Source organism: Podarcis liolepis, assembly GCF_965112155.1.
Source record: "Podarcis liolepis genome assembly, chromosome: W".
In the NCBI taxonomy this organism is placed as follows: Eukaryota; Metazoa; Chordata; class Lepidosauria; order Squamata; family Lacertidae; genus Podarcis; species Podarcis liolepis.
Window position 1 is genome coordinate 356,180 of NC_139568.1, and position 18,338 is coordinate 374,517.

At 42.6% G+C, this 18,338-nt stretch overlaps 1 protein-coding gene across 1 annotated transcript in view; it reads right to left on the minus strand.

Annotated features, from left to right (window-relative positions):
* Positions 1 to 1,227: 1,227 nt before the first annotated feature.
* LOC310697660 (FERM and PDZ domain-containing protein 3-like) overlaps positions 1,228 to 18,338 on the minus strand; it is a 91,444-nt gene continuing 74,333 nt past the window's right edge. Inside the window, exons 11-14 of the mRNA XM_083484325.1 lie at positions 18,127 to 18,306; positions 17,340 to 17,469; positions 3,308 to 3,856; positions 1,228 to 3,045 (exon numbers count right to left, since the gene is read on the minus strand). Coding sequence (XP_083340451.1) covers positions 1,613 to 3,045; positions 3,308 to 3,856; positions 17,340 to 17,469; positions 18,127 to 18,306 — 2,292 coding nt within the window. The 3' untranslated portion in view covers positions 1,228 to 1,612. The remainder of the gene's footprint in view (positions 3,046 to 3,307; positions 3,857 to 17,339; positions 17,470 to 18,126; positions 18,307 to 18,338) is intronic.

Consider the following 18,338-nt stretch of genomic DNA (forward strand, 5'->3'; position numbering starts at 1 on the left):
GCAGCAAGAATACTCATAGCAAAGTATTGGAAGACACAAGATCTACCCACCTTGGAAGAAGAAGAAGAAGAAGAAGAGTTTGGATTTGATATCCCGCCTTTCACTCCCCTTCAGGAGTCTCAAAGCGGCTAACATTCTCCTTTCCCTTCCTCCCCCACAACAAACACTCTGTGAGGTGAGTGGGGCTGAGAGACTTCACAGAAGTGTGACTGGCCCAAGGTCACCCAGCAGCTGCATGTGGAGGAGCGGAGACACGAACCCGGTTTCCCAGATTACGTGACTACCGCTCTTAACCACTACACCACACTGGCTCTCAAGAGTGGCAGATGAAGGTGATTGACTATATGGGACTGGCTGAAATGACTGACAGAATCCGAGACCAGGGGAAAGAGACGGCGGAAGAAGACTGGAAGAAATTTAAAATTTATCTTAAGAAATATTGCAAAATTAATGAATGCTAAAATGTTGTGGTTATATAAAGTAAGGGATTGCAGCTGTTAAAGATTAAGTAAAAGAAAAGAAAAAGAAAAATCGGATAAAATTAAGGGGAAGTATTTGTTGAAATAAATTTGGGAATTGGAATGCAGAAAGGGGAGGTATGGGGAAGTCGATGAAGTAAGTTTAAGAAAAAAAAAAGGAGTTGAAATTATACGTGTTTGTTTGTCGTTGTATGTATATTTTTGTGTTGTGTGTATTGTATGTGTTTTTAAAATTTGTGAAAACTTAATAAATATTTATATAAAAAACAAACAAACACAAGATCGATATGAAGGTTTGTGTATTGGCATAAATTTGCATATAAGTTTCACATCTTTCTACATAGACAATGTAATTTCCATATACCTATACATATATAGTCTTTATTATGAATAGTATATACAGGCGTGTAAAAAAAGGGAGGTTCTCTGTGTCCAGGGGGAACCCCAATGGTCATCCAGTCCAACCCCGGGCAAGGCCACCTCAGTGCCAATCATTGCAATGGGTGGAGTCATCTGACCGTCTCCTGGCTTCCTACTTTCATTCGTCCCTCCCTCCATTTTTCCATGTTTCCTTCGTCCCACCATCCCTTTGTCCTTCCTTCCTACCTACCTTCCTACCTTCCTACCTTCCTACCTTCCTTCCTTTGTCCCTCCCTCCATTTTTCTGTTCTTCCTTCCCTGTTTCCTTCCTTCCTTCCTTCCTTCCTTCCTTCCTTCCTTCCTTCCTTCCTCCCTCCCTCCCTCCCTCCCTCCCTCCCTCCCTCCCTTTCTCTGTTCTTCCTTCCCCATTTCCTTCCTTCCTTCCTTCTTCCCTTACTCCCTTCCTCTTTTCTTCCTTACTTCTTTCCTTCATTCCTCCCTCCCTTTCTCTCTTCTTCCTTCCTTCTTTCTTTCCTTTGTTCCTTCGTCCCTTCGTCCTCCCTCCCTTTCTCTGTCCTTCCTTCCTTCCTTCTTTCCTTCCTTTGCCAATCCTTGTGACAGGTGAGGTCACCCGACCGCCTCCTGGCTTTCAGAGCCGGGGGGGTTGGACTAGATGACCGCTGGGGTCCGCAGACGGAGCCCTAGGCACCTCAGCGAGAACGGCCTCCTCGTCACATTTCCCTCAACATCCTCTCGGTGGGCCGCTGGTCCCATCAATGGGCGCCCGGCTCCTCGCCCGCCTGCCTGGCTGCCGACTCCTCCGCCGCCCTCACCAGGGCTGCGTAGTTCCTCGCCACCTCCTCCACCTGGGCCAGCAGCACCCGCCGCCACGCCTCTTTGCCTGCCGCCCCCGCCACCGTCTCAGCCAACCGCACCAGCACCCGGAAACTCCTGGCGACAGCTGGCAGCAGCTGCGCCGGGCTCTTCTCAGTGCTCGCCACCTGCTGGCAGGCGGCCCTCAGCTCTCTGAAGGCCAGCGCCAGCTCCTGCCGCCCCTCATCCGGCGCCAGCACCCCGTTTCCCCCTGCCACCGCCGCCGCACACTGCTGCAGGGCGCTAAGCAGCCGCTCGGTGTCGAGCCTCACCGCCGAGAACCCACCGGGGAAGGCGTACTCCCGGTCGCGCAGCTCCTGGATGCGCTCAAGGCTTGACGCCACCCGCAAGTTGATCTCCTGTGTCTGGGACACGGCGTCTGGGATTGGCAGCACTGAGTAGCACAGCTCGTCAGCCTCGTTGACTGCCTGCACCGAGAAGCAGGAGGGAACCAAGCAGCATCCCTCTCCACCCGGCACCAGTTGCCGTGGGCACACTTCCTCCGGGAAACACGGCGTCAGGTGCTCATCCAGCGCCGTATTGCCCTCTTCTGGAATGGCCCCTTCCCCACCGGTGTGGCGCCACAGCTTCTCGTAGCGGGCCGCTGCCGCCGCCACACACTCAGTGCCCAGACAGGATGCGCTCTTTTCCGTGTCTATCGGCTCCGGGCTACTCTGGACTTGCGCCACCCGCTGTGGGCAACTCTCCCTCCCTCGACAGTTGCACTGCGACACACTGGGTGCTGTCGGCACAGGGCCGGCACCCGCCGGGCAGACACAGCCCTCCGGCGTCGGACCCTTCAGGAGCTGCTCCAGAAATTCCAGCTCGAACTGCTTTACTTTGCGGAGCTGCGCCCGGCGCTCGTCCGTCTCCTGTTTGAGCCGCGCCAGGAACGTCGCGGAGAAGAACTTACAGAAGCGGAACGCCGGCCAGGGTACCTGCGGGTGTGCCGGGACATCTGGGTCCTCTCCTTGCAGCGCCTCGAGTTCGAGATCAGGCGCTTCCCAGGGCGGGGGAACCATAGCATATCTCCGAATCCTCTCCGCCGGCACCTGGCAGCTCTTTGTCTCCTTCTGGGGATGCTCGTGTTTGGGGTTTGAGGGGCAAGCCTGGGCGCTGGGACTTGGTTCGGCCTCGGCGAACTGCACTGGCGAGGACCTCCCGGTCTTCGCTGGTGAAGTGGGCGCCCCACAGCCTTGCAAGCAGAAAGCTAGCTCCTTCTGGGCCAGGAAGCCGTCCCGGTTGACCCCCTGCGCCAGGAAGTAGGTGGTGTTTGGGGAAGCGTCGGCGTCACGGCTGCAGTCGGGGTCAAGGGTGGCCAGGACGATGAGATCTGGAGAAACCACACGGGGCGGGAGCGTTAGGATGTTGAATAACAACGCTATCCCTAATCCCTGTCCCTAACTCCTATCCCTATCTCTAACCCTTATCCCTAACCCTAATAATAATAATAACGCTAGTCCTAATTACTATCCCTATCTTGAACCCTTATCCCTAACCCCAATAATAATAATAATAATAATAATAATAATAATAATAATAATCCTATTCCTAATCTCTATCCCAGGGGGTGGGCTCGACGCCCTCTTTAATACCTGTCGCCGGCACCAGAAACCTGTTCTCCGCCTCCGCCAGGGCTTCCAGGGCCTGCAGGGTGGACACCAGCGCCTCGTCGAGATCCTGGGCTCGTTCCCGGACTGTCCGGGACCCTGGTGAGGCTGCCTGGACGAAGGTTACCGGGAGCTGGCACCCACCGTCCTCACTTGGTGCCGCCCGCCGGCACCGGGCGTCGTCCTCGTCAGAGCTGTTGTCGCCGAAGCCAGGTGGCGGTGCCGCGATGGCTGGGGCAGCGCCGGGGTCGTCCTCGCTACCCGGCAGTGGCAGCACCGTCAGGTCCAGGCCAGCACAGCCAAGGCTCCCTCCAGGACCGTTCACTGAGCGGGTTCGGGTGCGCTGGGCATCGCAGTCCTCACCCTCGGCGCCCGGGAGTTTCAGCACAGGGTCCGATTTGGTCCTGGGCCGGGTTTCCTCATAGCCAAAGATACAGTTCTGGTTGAGGTCGGGGTGGTGGCGGCGCGGCAGTTCTGCCAGCGCAGCGGTGCGGTTGCTGCCAGCGCTACGGTTCCCAGCCTCCTTCTCTCTGCCTGGAAAAGGAGAGAGAGCAAGCGGAGGGTGAGTTTGGTTGACGGGGAAGGGGCTCTGGGGTTGTATAGTCAAACTCTCTTCACCCAGGATGGAAAGAAGCTGTCCTGGGGCCTGATTCAAACCCGGAATCTCCCGTTTGTCCATAGGGCATTCATATTTTCTGTTGTTGTTGTCATTGACATCTCCATTCTCTCTTTTTTTTATAATGATTTTTATTAGTTTTTTAACACATATTTAACACAAACAATGCACAATACAATAACAAACAAACACATAAACATGTAAAATTTCAAAACCTTCTTTTCTTGAACCCTGTTTCTCCGACTTCCCCATACCTTCCCTTTCTGCATCCCTATTTTCAAATTTCTTCCAGCAAATCCTCACTTCAGAATTTAACTAATTAACCTTTTGCTCCCCCTGTCTTTTACCAAATCAATACAGCTGTAACTTCTTAATTTCCCTAACCTTGGCATTTTAGCACTCATTTATTTTACAATAGTTCTTAAGATAGACTTTAAATTTCTTCCAATCTTCCTCCACCGTCTCTTTTCCTTGGTCTCGGATTCTGCCGGTCATCTCAGCCAGTCCCATGTAGTCAATCACCTTCGTCTGCCATTCTTCCAGTGTGGGTAGTTCTTGTGTCTTCCAATACTTTGCTATAAGGACTCTTGCTGCTGTTGTGGCGTACATAAAAAATGTTCTGTCTTTCTTTGGCACCAATTGGCCGACCACGCCCAGGAGAAAAGCCACTGGTTTCTTAAGAAAGGTATACTTAAATACCTTTTTCATTTCATTATAAATCATCTCCCAGAAGGCCTTAATCCTTGGGCAAGTCCACCAAAGGTGAAAGAATGTACCTTCAGTTTCCTTACATTTCCAACATTTATTATCAGACAGATGGTAGATTTTTGCAAGCTTGACTGGTGTCATGTACCACCTGTAAATCATTTTCATAATATTCTCTCTTAAGGCATTACATGCCGTAAACTTTATACCGGTGGTCCATAACTGTTCCCAGTCAGCAAACATAATGTTATAACCGAAGTCTTGTGCCCATTTAATCATAGCTGATTTAACCGTCTCATCCTGTGTATTCCACTTCAGCAACAAATTATACATTCTTGACAAAATTTTAGTATTGGGTTCTAACAATTCCGTTTCTAATTTGGATCTGTCCACCTGGAAGCCAATTTTCCTGTCTTGTTTAAACATCTCCATTATTTGATAATAATGGAGTCAATCTCGAACTTTAGACTTCAATTTCTCATAGCTCTGTAGTTTCACCTTGTCCCCCTCTTGCTCTAAAATTTCCCAATATTTTGGCCATTTAGATTCCATATTAAGCTTTTTCACCTCCTGAGCTTCCATTGGCGACAGCCACCTTGGGGTTTTGTTTTCCAACAAGTCTTTATATCTAATCCAGACATTATATAATGCTTTCCTTACAATATGATTCTTGAAACCTTTATGAGGTTTTACCTTGTCATACCATATATATGCATGCCATCCGAAAGCATTATTAAACCCTTCCAAATCTAAAATGTCTGTGTTCTCAAGAAGTAGCCAATCTTTCAACCAGCAAAAAGCTGCTGATTCATAATACAGCTTTAAGTCCGGCAGGGCAAACCCCCCTCTTTCTTTTGCATCCGTTAGTATCTTAAATTTTATTCTGGGCTTTTTGCCCTGCCAGACAAATTTAGATATATCTTTCTGCCACTTCTTGAAACAGTCCATTTTGTCCAGAATCTGCAAAGCCTGAAATAAAAACAACATTCTAGGCAAAACATTCATCTTGATAACAGCAATTCGGCCTAACAAGGAAAGCTTCAAATTTGACCATACTTCTAGGTCTTTCTTTACTTCTGTCCAGCATTTCTCATAATTGTCTTTAAATAGATTCACATTTTTATTTTTATTTTTTAAATATTTTTATTGCGTTTTTTCCAGATAGATTTGAACAGCACAGAAAAACAAAGAAAACAAGAAAAGAAAAGAAAAAATACAGATTATTACCAAAGCTTGTTTCAATCCATCATCGGACTTCCCCACATCTCCCGCACAGTGCATTCTCAAATAAAAAAATTGTCAGCAAATTATAACCTTGTTTCATATATTTCTTTTGTACTTTCAGTTGCATATTAAGTTTAAATTGCTTATTGTCCAAATTATTCAATAAACATATATTGTCCTTTTTTAAACATTTAAACCTTGGTTCTTTCATTATTATTATCTAAGTTCATATATATTCCACTCTCATTGCTGGGGCTATCCTTCCAAATCGTACGAAATCCTATAGTTCATATAACTTATAAAGTTTTTGCAAATAGTCTTTAAATTTCTTCCAGTCCTCCTCCATTGCTTCTTCTCCCAGATCTCGGATCCTGGCAGTCATCTTAAATAGATTCACATTTTTAGATGTCATATTAATCCCCAAATATTTCACTTTCTTAACCACAGTTAATCCTGTTTCATTTTGAAACTGCTCCCTTTCCATGGCTGTTAGATTTTTCTCCAGCACTTTAGTTTTTTGTTTATTTAATTTAAAACCTGTGACTTGACCAAATTCCTGAATTAAATCCAAAACCCTTTTCGTACTAGTGTCTGGCTCTTGCAAAGTAAGTACTAAATTATCTGCAAAAGCCTTCAGTTTATATTGTTTGGCTCCGACCTGAACCCCTTTAACCAGCTGGTCTTTTCTAATCATATTTAACAAAACCTCCAGGACTGATATAAAAAGCAATGGGGATAATTGGGCACCCCTGTCGTGTCCCTTTTTCTATCTGAATTGCTTCAGTAACCACATTATTTACAATTAACTTTGCCTTTTGTTCAGAATATATTGCACCTATACCATTCTCAAAACCTTGGCCTACCCCCATCCCTTGTAGATTCTTCTTCATAAAACTCCAAGAAATATTGTCAAAGGCTTTCTCCGCATCCACAAATATCAATACTGCCTTAGTGCTTATATTCACTTCTAATAATTCCATAATGTCTATTATATTTCTCACATTGTCTGACAAATGTCTTCCTGGAAGAAAGCCAGCTTGGTCCTTATGAATCTCTCCCACCAACACTTTTTTCAGTCTTTTTGCTAAAATGTCTGCAAAAATTTTGTAATCCACATTAAGTAGTGATATAGGGCGGTAGTTCTTGATCTGAGTCTTTTCAGTCTCTGTTTTTGGTATAAGTGTAATATACGCTTCTTTCCACGATTCAGGTGTCTTTTTCCCCTCTAAAATTTCATTACAGACTTCCTTCAAAGGTTGTATCAACCACTCCTTCAAGGCTTTGTAATATCTGGAAGTCAATCCATCTGGTCCTGGATATTTTCCCAATTGCATATTTTGAATGGCACCCTCTATTTCTTGCTCAGTTATTTTCTGGTTCAAATCCATTTTACTTTGTTGTGAATTTTTTTGTAATCCATGTTTCTTGAGAAACTCATCTATGTCTCCTTCATTCACCGGCCCTTGTGAATATAGTCTTCTGAAGAAACTCTGAAAACAGTTTCTAATTTCATTTGGCTTATAAATATTCTTTCCTTCAACCTCTAAACTTGTGACCGCATTTAATTTTTGTCTTTTCTTCAATTGCCATGCAAGAAGTTTCGCACATTTATCTGCAGATTCGAAAGTCCTTTGTCTCATTTGTTTAATTTTCCATTCTATTTCTTGATTCATCAGTTCCAAATATTGCATCTGATATAGCTTAATTTCTCTCAGAATCTCCTGGGACTTTGGTTTAGACCTCAATTTTTTTTCTCCTTCTCTTATTTCCCCCAAAATCTTATCCTTCTTCTCATTTTGTTTCTTCTTCTTTATAGAATTCTGTTGTATTAGGAAACCTCGCATCACAGCTTTACTTGCATCCCATTTTTTTTCCACCTCTGTTTTCAGATTTATCTCAAAGTAATCTCTCAAAGTCTTTTGGGCCTTTTTATAAACCTCTTCATCTCTAAAAAGGGTGTCATTCATCCTCCATCTGAAAGAGCCAGCTGTTGTTAACCTCATTTCCATCTTTACAGCGTTATGGTCGGAGCACGTTTTTGGGCAGATTTCCACTTTCTTTATCTTTGGAGCCATCCCACTAGTTACCCATATTTGGTCAATTCTTGTTCATGTCATTTTTGCTTCAGAAAAGAAAGTTCCCTCCCTCTCGAGAGGGTTCCTTGTTCTCCAAATATCAATTAAGTCCATATTTTCAGTCATTTCAAAAAAGGTCTTTGGTAGTCTCCCATCCTTAGAGACTACCAGTCTTTGTGCTTTGTCCATATTTGTGGAGACTACTCCATTCATATCTCCCATCATAATTAAATTGTAATCCAAATAGTCCAATAAGATTCCATGCAATTTCTTGAAGAATTCTGACTTCCCTTCATTTGGTGCGTAAATCCCTAATATCAAAAAATTTTCTCCTTGGACTTGTATTTCAATAGCCAGAAATCTCCCTTGTTCATCTTTAAAAATCAGTTTCGGGGCTAGTTTTTCCTTTGCATAGATTACCACTCCTCTTTTCTTAACTTTATCCGATGATATAAATCCCTGTCCTAATCTTTTATTAATAAGTAATTTCCTGTGAACCCTGGTCACATGGGTTTCTTGTAAACAAATCAAGTCCAATTGCTCTTTTTTCAAGATATGAAAAACTGCTCGTCTTTTTCTGGGAAGGTTTAGACCATTACAGTTCCAACTTAAAAATTGCAAAGCCATCTTGTTGTTATTTACTTTCCCCTCCAACTGCTCCAAGCAGTTGTTCGTCCTCCGTTGGTGATTTAAGTCCAAATGTTAGATTTAGGATACCTGTAGCTTCCTTTACTTATGGGGTTGGTTCCACTGCCACCACCTCCTTCAGCAGGTCCTCCTCATTCTCTTCTAAAAACTGCTCTTTATCCTAGCGGCGACCCACTAAGAAAAACCACGGGTAGAGTGAGCCCGTGGCCGTGGGACTCGGCAGGCACCAGAAGCTACCCTGAAACCACAGAAGGGACCCCGTAAGGAGCTCCGGAGTGAAGGAGGGGGAGCGGTGCTGTGAGTTCATCGCTCTTTCCGCGGAAGCGAAGCCGCGCGGCTGTTGCAGATGAGCGCCGACCTTTCTTCCTAAAAACATCAAGCTGCAAGCAACATACCCGTGAGTAACGGACATTAAAATTGGCAAATAATTTGTAAAATTCGGCTGAAACCGGGAGACGAGAAAAGGGAAGTCCGTCTCCCGGCATTGCTGGCAAGATCAAAGCAAGAATTTGAGAAGCGGGAAGCACGTTAAAAGGGATTGCGGAAAGTTAAAACTTTCGTGCGCTTATGGAGCTGTTTTCTTCAAAGTGAAAGAAAAGAACTGTTATTGAATTAAAGGGACTTTAAGCATTAAGTTGGGACTTTCCTCCCGTTTTATGGGCTGCAACTTTAAAGAGCCAGATTGTCGGGCTGCCAGGTAGGAGAGATCTGTTAAACTGCGGATACAGTTACTGAAACTTACTGGAACTTAACTGATACTATTGAGCAGAAATAGACTGGATGCGACACTGTTGCAGACACCTTCCAGGAAACTTTGTTTAACTTTAAAAAGTGCTCTGGAGAGCTTTTTGACTGTACAGGGACTATTGTATTCTTTGAACTGAGTTAAACTGGAATTTTAATGGCGGAAAACTTCCTTCTTTGTTCCTGAAGTTTGGTGGCACTCCCCCTAGAGGGCTTTGGGATTATAAAGGCCTGGGAACTGTTTTTTGTTTTGACTTTCTCTCTACTGATTGTTTATAACTGGATCTGTCTTTCCCATGGAACAATAGACAATTTGACCTTGAACATTGACAGATGTGTAATGAGTGGTGCAGGGAAAACAAGAGCATCCAAAGCCAAGGAAGCTAAGGAGGCCAAGGAAAAAGAAAAGGAAAAAAAACCAGCACAACTCCTACAAACAACTCTGACCCAAGGACGTCGATCATCGGTTCCAACTGTGCTGGTGGCACAAAAGGTGGAAGTTGAAAGGACTGAGAAGTCCACGGTGGAAGATATGGCAGCAGGTGGATCAGAGGCAGTTTTGAAACAAATATTGGAGCAATTGTCAACGTTAAATCAAAAGGTGGACAATCAGTCATTGAAAATTGATCAAGCGACATCCTCGATTCAAAAACTGACTGAACAGGTTTCCCAGCATACACAAGCAATAGAGAATCTGCAAGGAGCAACAGCTGAAAATCGTGAATTAGCTGGGGAAGCTATTCAGAAAGTGGGACTACTACAGAAGGAGGTCGAGGAGATTAAAGGAGAAGTTAAGTCTCTGCACAAACAGGTAGGCGAACAACAAGCTTATCTGTCGATGGTGGAATTGAAAAATCGGGAGAATAACCTCAAATTGAGAGCCATCCCAGAACTTGAGCAAGGAGATCTGATTGGATATCTGACACAAGAATTTTCCAAGTTCTGGGGTATAAAGGAAGATACAGACTTTAAAATTGTATCAGCATTTAGACTGGGAAGATTGGTAAGGAAGGACAGATCCAGAGACTGCCTGATAATTTTAAGATCAAGGGAAGAGAGAGACAAGATTTTAGGCCTTCACTTTAAAAAAGCAATTGAAATACAAGATAAAAGGGTGGAAATTTACAGAGATATCCCGAAACAGTTATTGGACCTTAGAGCTACCTACACAGAGTTAGCAAAATTGCTGAGACACAACGCAATACCCTATAGGTGGGAGTTCCCACAAGGACTATCTTTTACCTACAAAGAAAAGAAGGTTAAAATTAGAACAACTGAAGATAAGCAAAAGTTCCTGCACGACCACGGGGAAGATCTTCAAAAAGGAGCATCTTGGCCACCACCGTTATCTATACCAGCACCGCCTGGAGGCGGGCCAACGCCTACACCCTCGGGACCTGAGGAAAAGGAAGACACCCCACTTTAGGAACAACAAAATAGAACAGGATGTCTCTGCAGCTACTTAGTTGGAATATAAATGGCGGGAATTCCCCGGAAAAAAGAAGGAGGATATTTCATATTTTGAAGAAAGAACAATTGGATATAATCTGTTTACAAGAAACACATGTGACCAGGCTCCACAGGAAAGTGTTAATCAACAAAAGACTAGGTCAAGAATTTATTTCATCGGATAAGGTCAAGAAAAGAGGAGTGGTGATATATGCAAAGGAGAACCTGTCACCAAAATTTTTATTCAAGGATGACCAAGGAAGAACTTTGGCAATTGAAATCCAAACACAAGGAGAGAAAATTTTGATATTAGGAATTTTTTGCACCAAATGACGGGAAATCAGAATTTTACAAAAAGCTGCATGAGACTATGCTGGACTATATGGACTACTCCAACATCATTATGATGGGAGACATGAATGGGGTGGTGTCAACAAATATGGACAAATCTCAAAACCAAAACTTAACAACAGACGGCAGACTTCCTAAAACTTTTTTCGAAATGACTGACAATATGGATTTGATTGACATATGGAGGACAAAGAACCCCTTAGGTAAAGAAGGAACCTTCTTTTCTGAGGCCCACCTGTCATGGACACGAATCGACCAAATTTGGACATCTAGAGGGCTGGCACCTAAGACAAGAAAGGTGGAAATCTGCCCAAAAACCTGCTCCGACCATAACGCTCTGAAAATGGAATTGAGACTTATCTCAACCGGATCCTTTAGATGGAGAATGAATGACACCTTGCTAAGAGATCAAGAGATTGTGAAGAAGGCCCAAAAAACGTTAAAGGACTACTTTGAAATAAATTTGAATACCACGGTAGAAAAAAGAACGATCTGGGACGCTAGTAAAGCAGTTATGAGAGGGTTTCTGATACAACAGAACACAATTAAGAAAAAACTCTGGAATGGAAAAAAGGAGAAAATCTTGGAGAAAATAAGCGAAGGAGAGAAAAAGTTGAGAACTAAACCAAAGTCAAAGGAGGTGCTGAGAGAAATTAAATTCCATCAAGCACAATATTCGAAATTGATTAACCAAGAGATAGAATGGAAAATCAAACAAATGAAGCAGAGATCGTTTGAATCAGCAAATAAATGTGGAAAGCTGCTAGCATGGCAGCTGAAAAAAAGACAAAAGCTAAATACGGTCACAAATCTAGAGATTGAAGGAAGAATGGTTCAGAAACCAGAAGAAATTAGGAAGTGCTTCCACAGATACTTTAAAGAACTCTATGCACAGGGGCCTCAGAAAGAATTTGAGATAGACCAATTTTTAAAGATAAATGGACTATCAAAAATAAGTCAAGATAAAAGATCAATCTTGAATTGTAAAATAACTCAACAGGAAATTGAAAGTGCCATCCAGAATATGCAACTTGGCAAATCTCCAGGCCCGGACGGGCTTACCTCCAAATATTATAAGACTTTGAAGGACTATTTGATACAACCTTTGATGGAGGTATGCAATCAGATTATGGAGGGGAGGGGAAGAGGGCACCGGAAACGTGGAAAGAAGCATTCATCACATTGATACCTAAGTCAGAATCTGAAAAGACCCAGCTTAAGAACTACCGTCCCATCTCACTCCTGAATGTGGATTACAAAATATTTGCAGACATTTTAGCAAGTAGATTTAAAAAGGTACTAAATGAAGTAATTCATAAGGACCAAGCAGGCTTTCTCCCTGGTAGACATATGTTTGATAACACCAGGAATATTATTGACATTTTGGAGCTCTTGCAGACTAAGAGGAACACAAGGGCGGTGTTAATCTTTATTGATGCGGAGAAAGCATTTGACAACATTTCTTGGATGTTTATGAATAAAAATTTGGAAGGGATGGGAGTGGGGCGGGGGTTTGAAAATGGAATAGAAGCAATCTATTCAGAGCAAAAAGCTAAACTGATAGTGAACAATGTGGTGTCGGAGGAACTTAAAATTGAAAAAGGGACACGACAGGGGTGCCCTCTATCTCCTCTTTTATTTATTTCTGTCCTGGAGGTGTTGCTGAACATGATTAGGGAGGACCGGTTGGTGCAAGGTATAGAGGTCGGAGTGAAACAATACAAATTGAAAGCTTTTGCAGATGACCTAGTCTTAACATTACAGGAGCCAGAATCTAGTACAAAATGAGTTTTAGAACTTATCTCGGAGTTTGGTCGGGTGGCGGGATTTAAGCTGAACAAGCAAAAAACTAAGGTCTTGGCTAAAAATTTGACATCTACAGAAACAGAGGGGTACCAGAAAGAAACAGAATGAAGTGTGGTTAAAAAAGTGAAATACCTAGGGGTATATTTGTCCGCCAAAAACTTGAACTTATTTAAAGACAATTATGAAAAATGTTGGTTGGAAATTAAAAAGGACTTGGAAATTTGGTCAAGATTGAAACTCACCTTGTCGGGTCGAATTGCAGCTATAAAGATGAATGTATTGCCGAAAATGTTATTTTTGTTTCAAACCCTACAGATCGTGGACAGAGTGGAATGTTTTGGAAAATGGCAGAAGGATATATCTAGGTTTGTCTGGCAGGGCAAAAAGCCCCGAATAAAATTTAAAATACTAACTGACTCGAAAGAAAGAGGGGGGTTTGCCCTGCTGGACTTGAGGTTGTATTATGAAGCTGCAGCCTTCTGCTGGTTGAAGGATTGGTTCCTGTTGGAGAACACTGATGTCCTAGATCTGGAAGGGTTTGACAATGCTTTTGGTTGGCATGCATATTTATGGTACGACAAGGTGAAAGTTCATAAATTGTTTAAAAACCATATTGTCAGAAAAGCAATTTTTGCCGTCTGGATGAAGTATAAAGACTTACTAGAAGGTAAGACCCCGAGGTGGCTATCACCGTTGGAGGCCAAGGCTCTAAAAAGACCCAATATGGAGGTCCACTGGCCAAAATATTGGGAAATAATTGAAAGAACTGGAGATAATTGGAAGTTGCAGAGCCAGGATAAACTAAAAAGTAAGGTGCGAGACTGGCTACATTATGCTCAAATTCAAGAGGTTTTTAAAATGGATAAAAAAGTTGGTTTCCAGGTGGAAAAATCGAAATTGGAGACGGAATTGTTAGAACCAAAGACTAAGGTACTTTCGAGAATGTACAACTTGCTGCTTAAATGGAACACACAGGATGAGACAGTTAAATCTGCCATGATAAAATGGGCACAGGATGTCGGGCATAACATCATGTCTGAGGACTGGGAAAGGTTGTGGAACACCGGTATGAAGTTTACGGCATGTAGTGCCTTGAAAGAGAACATTATGAAAATGGTATACCGGTGGTACATGACCCCAGTCAAGCTAGCTAAGATATATCACCTGTCTGATAATAAATGTTGGAAATGCAAAGAGGCAGAAGGGACATTCTTTCACCTCTGGTGGACCTGCCCGAAAGTGAAGGCCTTCTGGGAAACGATATATAATGAACTGAAAAAGGTATTTAAATATACCTTTCCTAAGAAACCGGAGGCCTTCCTTCTGGGCATGGTGGACCGGAAGGTGTTAAAGAAGGATAGAACTTTGTTTATGTATGCAACCACAGCAGCAAGAATTCTCATCGCAAAGCATTGGAAGATACAAGATTTACCCACACTGGAGGATTGGCAGACGCAGTTGATGGACTATATGGAATTAGCAGAAATGACTGGCAGAATTCGAGATCTGAGCGAGGAAACAATAGAGGAGGACTGGAAAAAATTTAAAGACTATTTGCAAAAATACCATAAGTTGTTTGAATGTTAAGATTGTGCACGATTAGGAAACGTTATGCTTCTGCAATTTGATTAGGTAAATGTTAAAGTAAGTCATAACAAAAAAAGGAGACAATTTGAGACAAATATATTATGTTTATTTTAAAGGTACTAAAATTGAATTACAACATTTTGAACTTGGTAACATAATAATTGAAAGTTACAGTAAGTTGCGAAATAAGGTAACAAATTGCTGATATTGTTATTGCAAAGAACGCAATGTTGGGAAGATGTGAGGAGGTCTAACTGGTAGTGACATATGGAAAGATGATTTGATATATATTTAATTCTTTTTTTTATTTTTGTTTATCTTTAAAATCTGTTTCTTGTTTCTTGCTTTGCATCTGAATTTGTGAACCTATGGAAAGAAACACAATAAAATTTTTTTTAAAAAAAATAAAAATAAAAACTGCTCTTTATCCTGAACGGTTTTTATTTTAACTTTCTTTCCTTTGTAGGTGAAAGATAGGCCCTGTGGGAATTCCCACCTAAAAAGTATTCTGTTCTTTTTCAGCAGGGAAACCAAATCCTTGTAATGGGCTCTCGCCTCCAAAATGTGTTTAGGAAGGTCCTTGAAGATTTCCACGTAATTGTCTTCAATCTCTAATGTTCTTTGAAAGTGTAAACCTAATATTTTATCTCTTTCTTCTTTAGATCTTAATGTTATCAGGCAATCCCTTGGTTTCTTTCTATTTTGTTTTTTGCCCAATCTAAAAGCAGTCACTATCTTAAGTTCTTCCTTCTCTTGGTCCAACTGCCAGAAGTCTGATAACTCTTTTGTCAAAAAATCCGCCAGGTTGTCTTTTTCATTTTCAGGTACCAATCTCAGTCTCAGATTCCTTTCTTTCCTTTGCAATTCAAGCATAGACACAGCCAATTCATGCTCGTCTACCTTTTTACAGACTGGTATTAATTTAGCCTGTGTGGCTTCTGCAATTACTTTAGCTTCTTCAGCAATCTTTCGAGTTGTAGTATTTTCCTGTACCAATTTATTTATACTTTCTGTGTTAGAAGTTATACTTTGTGTATTTAGATCAAGTTTTGCTGAAAGTTCTGCCAGCTGTTTACTATTATCCGCACCCTGCTTTGTCAGAGCTTCCAAAGATTCATTAATTTTAAGTAGTAGATAGGTAGCCGTGTTGGTCTGCCATAGTCAAAATAAAAAAAATTCCTTCCAGTAGCACCTTAGGTATCTGAAGAAGTGTGCATGCACACGAAAGCTCATACCAAGAACTAACTTAGTTGGTCTTTAAGGTGCTACTGGAAGGAATTTTTTTATTTTCATTAATTTTAAGTAATGCTTGTGTCACAGGGTCAGAAGACATAACTGTTGTTTTCATCTGCTCAGCTGCAGCAGTTCCTGCTGGCAGTATACTTGAAAGTGAACCCCTTTTCTTTTGTGCAGTTTTGCTCTTGGCTCTTGTAATTATCTCCTCTGCTGGGCCACTCATATCCCAGCCAAGGTCGTTCCCACGTCTAGGAGATTTGGAATGGAAAGTTCCACTAACTTAGTTATTATTGTCACTTTGCAACTGTTTCCCTGCAGTCCTCTAGAGGGAGTAATCCAAAGACAAAGTATCCCTTTAAAAGTATCCAATAAAATCTGTAACAGGAATCTTCCAATATATTTTTCTGAGCTTCAGTCTAGCAATTAAATATCCAAAACAGAGCAGTCCAGTAACAAGATATCTTGTGAAGTCTTAAATGTAACAGTTCTAAATGACAGTTCTCAATAGGTGCCTTATTTAGGCAGTCCGTTCCAAGGAATCAAAGCAGTGGGTAAACGTTTCCCTTTAACATTTTTATGCAGGTTATCTAAAGTTCGCTTCTCTTCCTCCCCCTGCCCCTGCCTGCATGGGGGGATTTAGTCCCAACGTCAAGGTTGCTTAGTTCTCAACTTACTTTCTCAGGTTGCAGCTTTATAGTTCCTTTGCTTTAAGTCTCATGCAGTCCGGGAAAGGCAGACTTCCTTAATTTATACCTATCCCGTTTCCGGCCAAATTCCCATAAAATATTTGTAAATTCCAAATCGGTTTTTAAGTCCTACTCACGGGGTTTTAATTTGTAATCCAAATTTTCAGGAAGGAATCAGCGCTCTCCGACCATGGCGACGCGGCTTCGCTTCACGGGCTGGGTGACGACTCTCAGCACCACGCTTCACCCCCGCTGCCGTTCCAGAGCCTTTAAAAAGGCTCCCTTGCGATTTCGGGGGGGGGGCGCAATGGTGCCCGCCGAGTCTCCTTGCTTACAGGCTTCTGCGCCTGCAATTTTAAAGAGTCCCCGCTTCGCCATAGCGACAGGACCCGAACTCGTGAAGCAGACCCCCTCCGGAGCTTGGAGGGAGATCCGCCATTAGCCGATGACGCCGACCGGAAGTCTCTTGACATCTCCATTCTCAGCGGAGAAATGTAAAAGCATGATTGTTGTTGTTTTCTTGTTGTTGCTGTTATTGTTGCTGTTATTTAGAGTGTTCCTATTTTCATAGGAGAAATGAAAGAGTAAAATTGTTGTTTTGTTGTTGTTATTACTTACGTCTCTATGCTCAGCGGAGAAATGTAAAAGCATTAATGTTTTGTTGTTGTTATTTAGGATACGCCTGTTTTCATAGGAGAAATGTAAGGGTGTTGTTGTTGTTGTTGTTATTAAGATTGTCCCTATTTTGTTGGAGAAATGTAAGAGTAAATATAACAACAACGACAACAACAATAGGGACCCAGGCTGGCTTCCCTCAATCCAGAATTTCATCCCCTCCAGAAAAATCCGGCATCTCGGCTGCTTGGAATTTCCCTTGCTTGGAAACATACCTGCCTTGGTCATGGGAGGCGGTGCGACCAGGAAAAGCGTCTTCCTGGAGTTGGCCAGTAGGTGGCAGTAGCCGGAAATGAGGCCAGCAAAATTGGTGGCTTCCGGCCACTCCATCAGAAGCACCAGTGGCTGGGGAGAGAAGTAGTATTGGAATCATAAAATCATAAAATATTTATTATTATTAATGGAATAATAGGACCATAAAATATTCTAGTTTATTATTATGTTATTATTCTCATCATAGTAAAACCCAAATACAGTGGTACCTCGGGTTACATACGCTTAAGGTTACATGTGCTTCAGGTTACAGACTCTGCGAACCCAGAAATAGTACCTCGGGTTAAGAACTTTGCTTCAGGATGGGAACAGAAATCGTGCTCTGGCGGCACGGCGGCAGCAGGAGGCCCCATTAGCTAAAGTGGTACTTCAGGTTAAGAACAGTTTCAGGTTAAGAACGGACCTCCGGAACGAATTAAGTACTTAACCCGAGGTACCACTGTATTATTTAAATGAAAAATCTGTTTTAAATGAAAAAATCTGATCTAAATCATAAAAATCCGATTTAAATCAAAATCTGAATTAAATCGAAAGAATCCGATATAAATCGAAAGAATCAGAATTTATTTTAAATGTGCTTTAAATAAAAAAAATCTGTTTAAATAAAAAATCTGTGCATAAAAATGTGATTGAAAGAGAAAAAATATGATTGAAAATTTCATTATTATTTTTTTAAAAAGAAAATCCAAGTGACAGAATGGCCCCTAGATGGCCTTCCAGCCTGCTCACCTTGGCGTCCATGATGCCAGTCTCTACCCTTGCCACGCCCAGGTTCTCCCGGAAGAGTTGGACTCTGCTGATCTGGCTGAATTCGCACAGGACGGTGGTCAAGTTGGTGTGGAGGTCAATGACGTGGCTCACGCCGTGGCGGGGGCCCACCAGAATGGTGGGCGCCATGTCTTGGCCGTCCTACGAGAGTCAAAGTAGTCATACTTGAACCT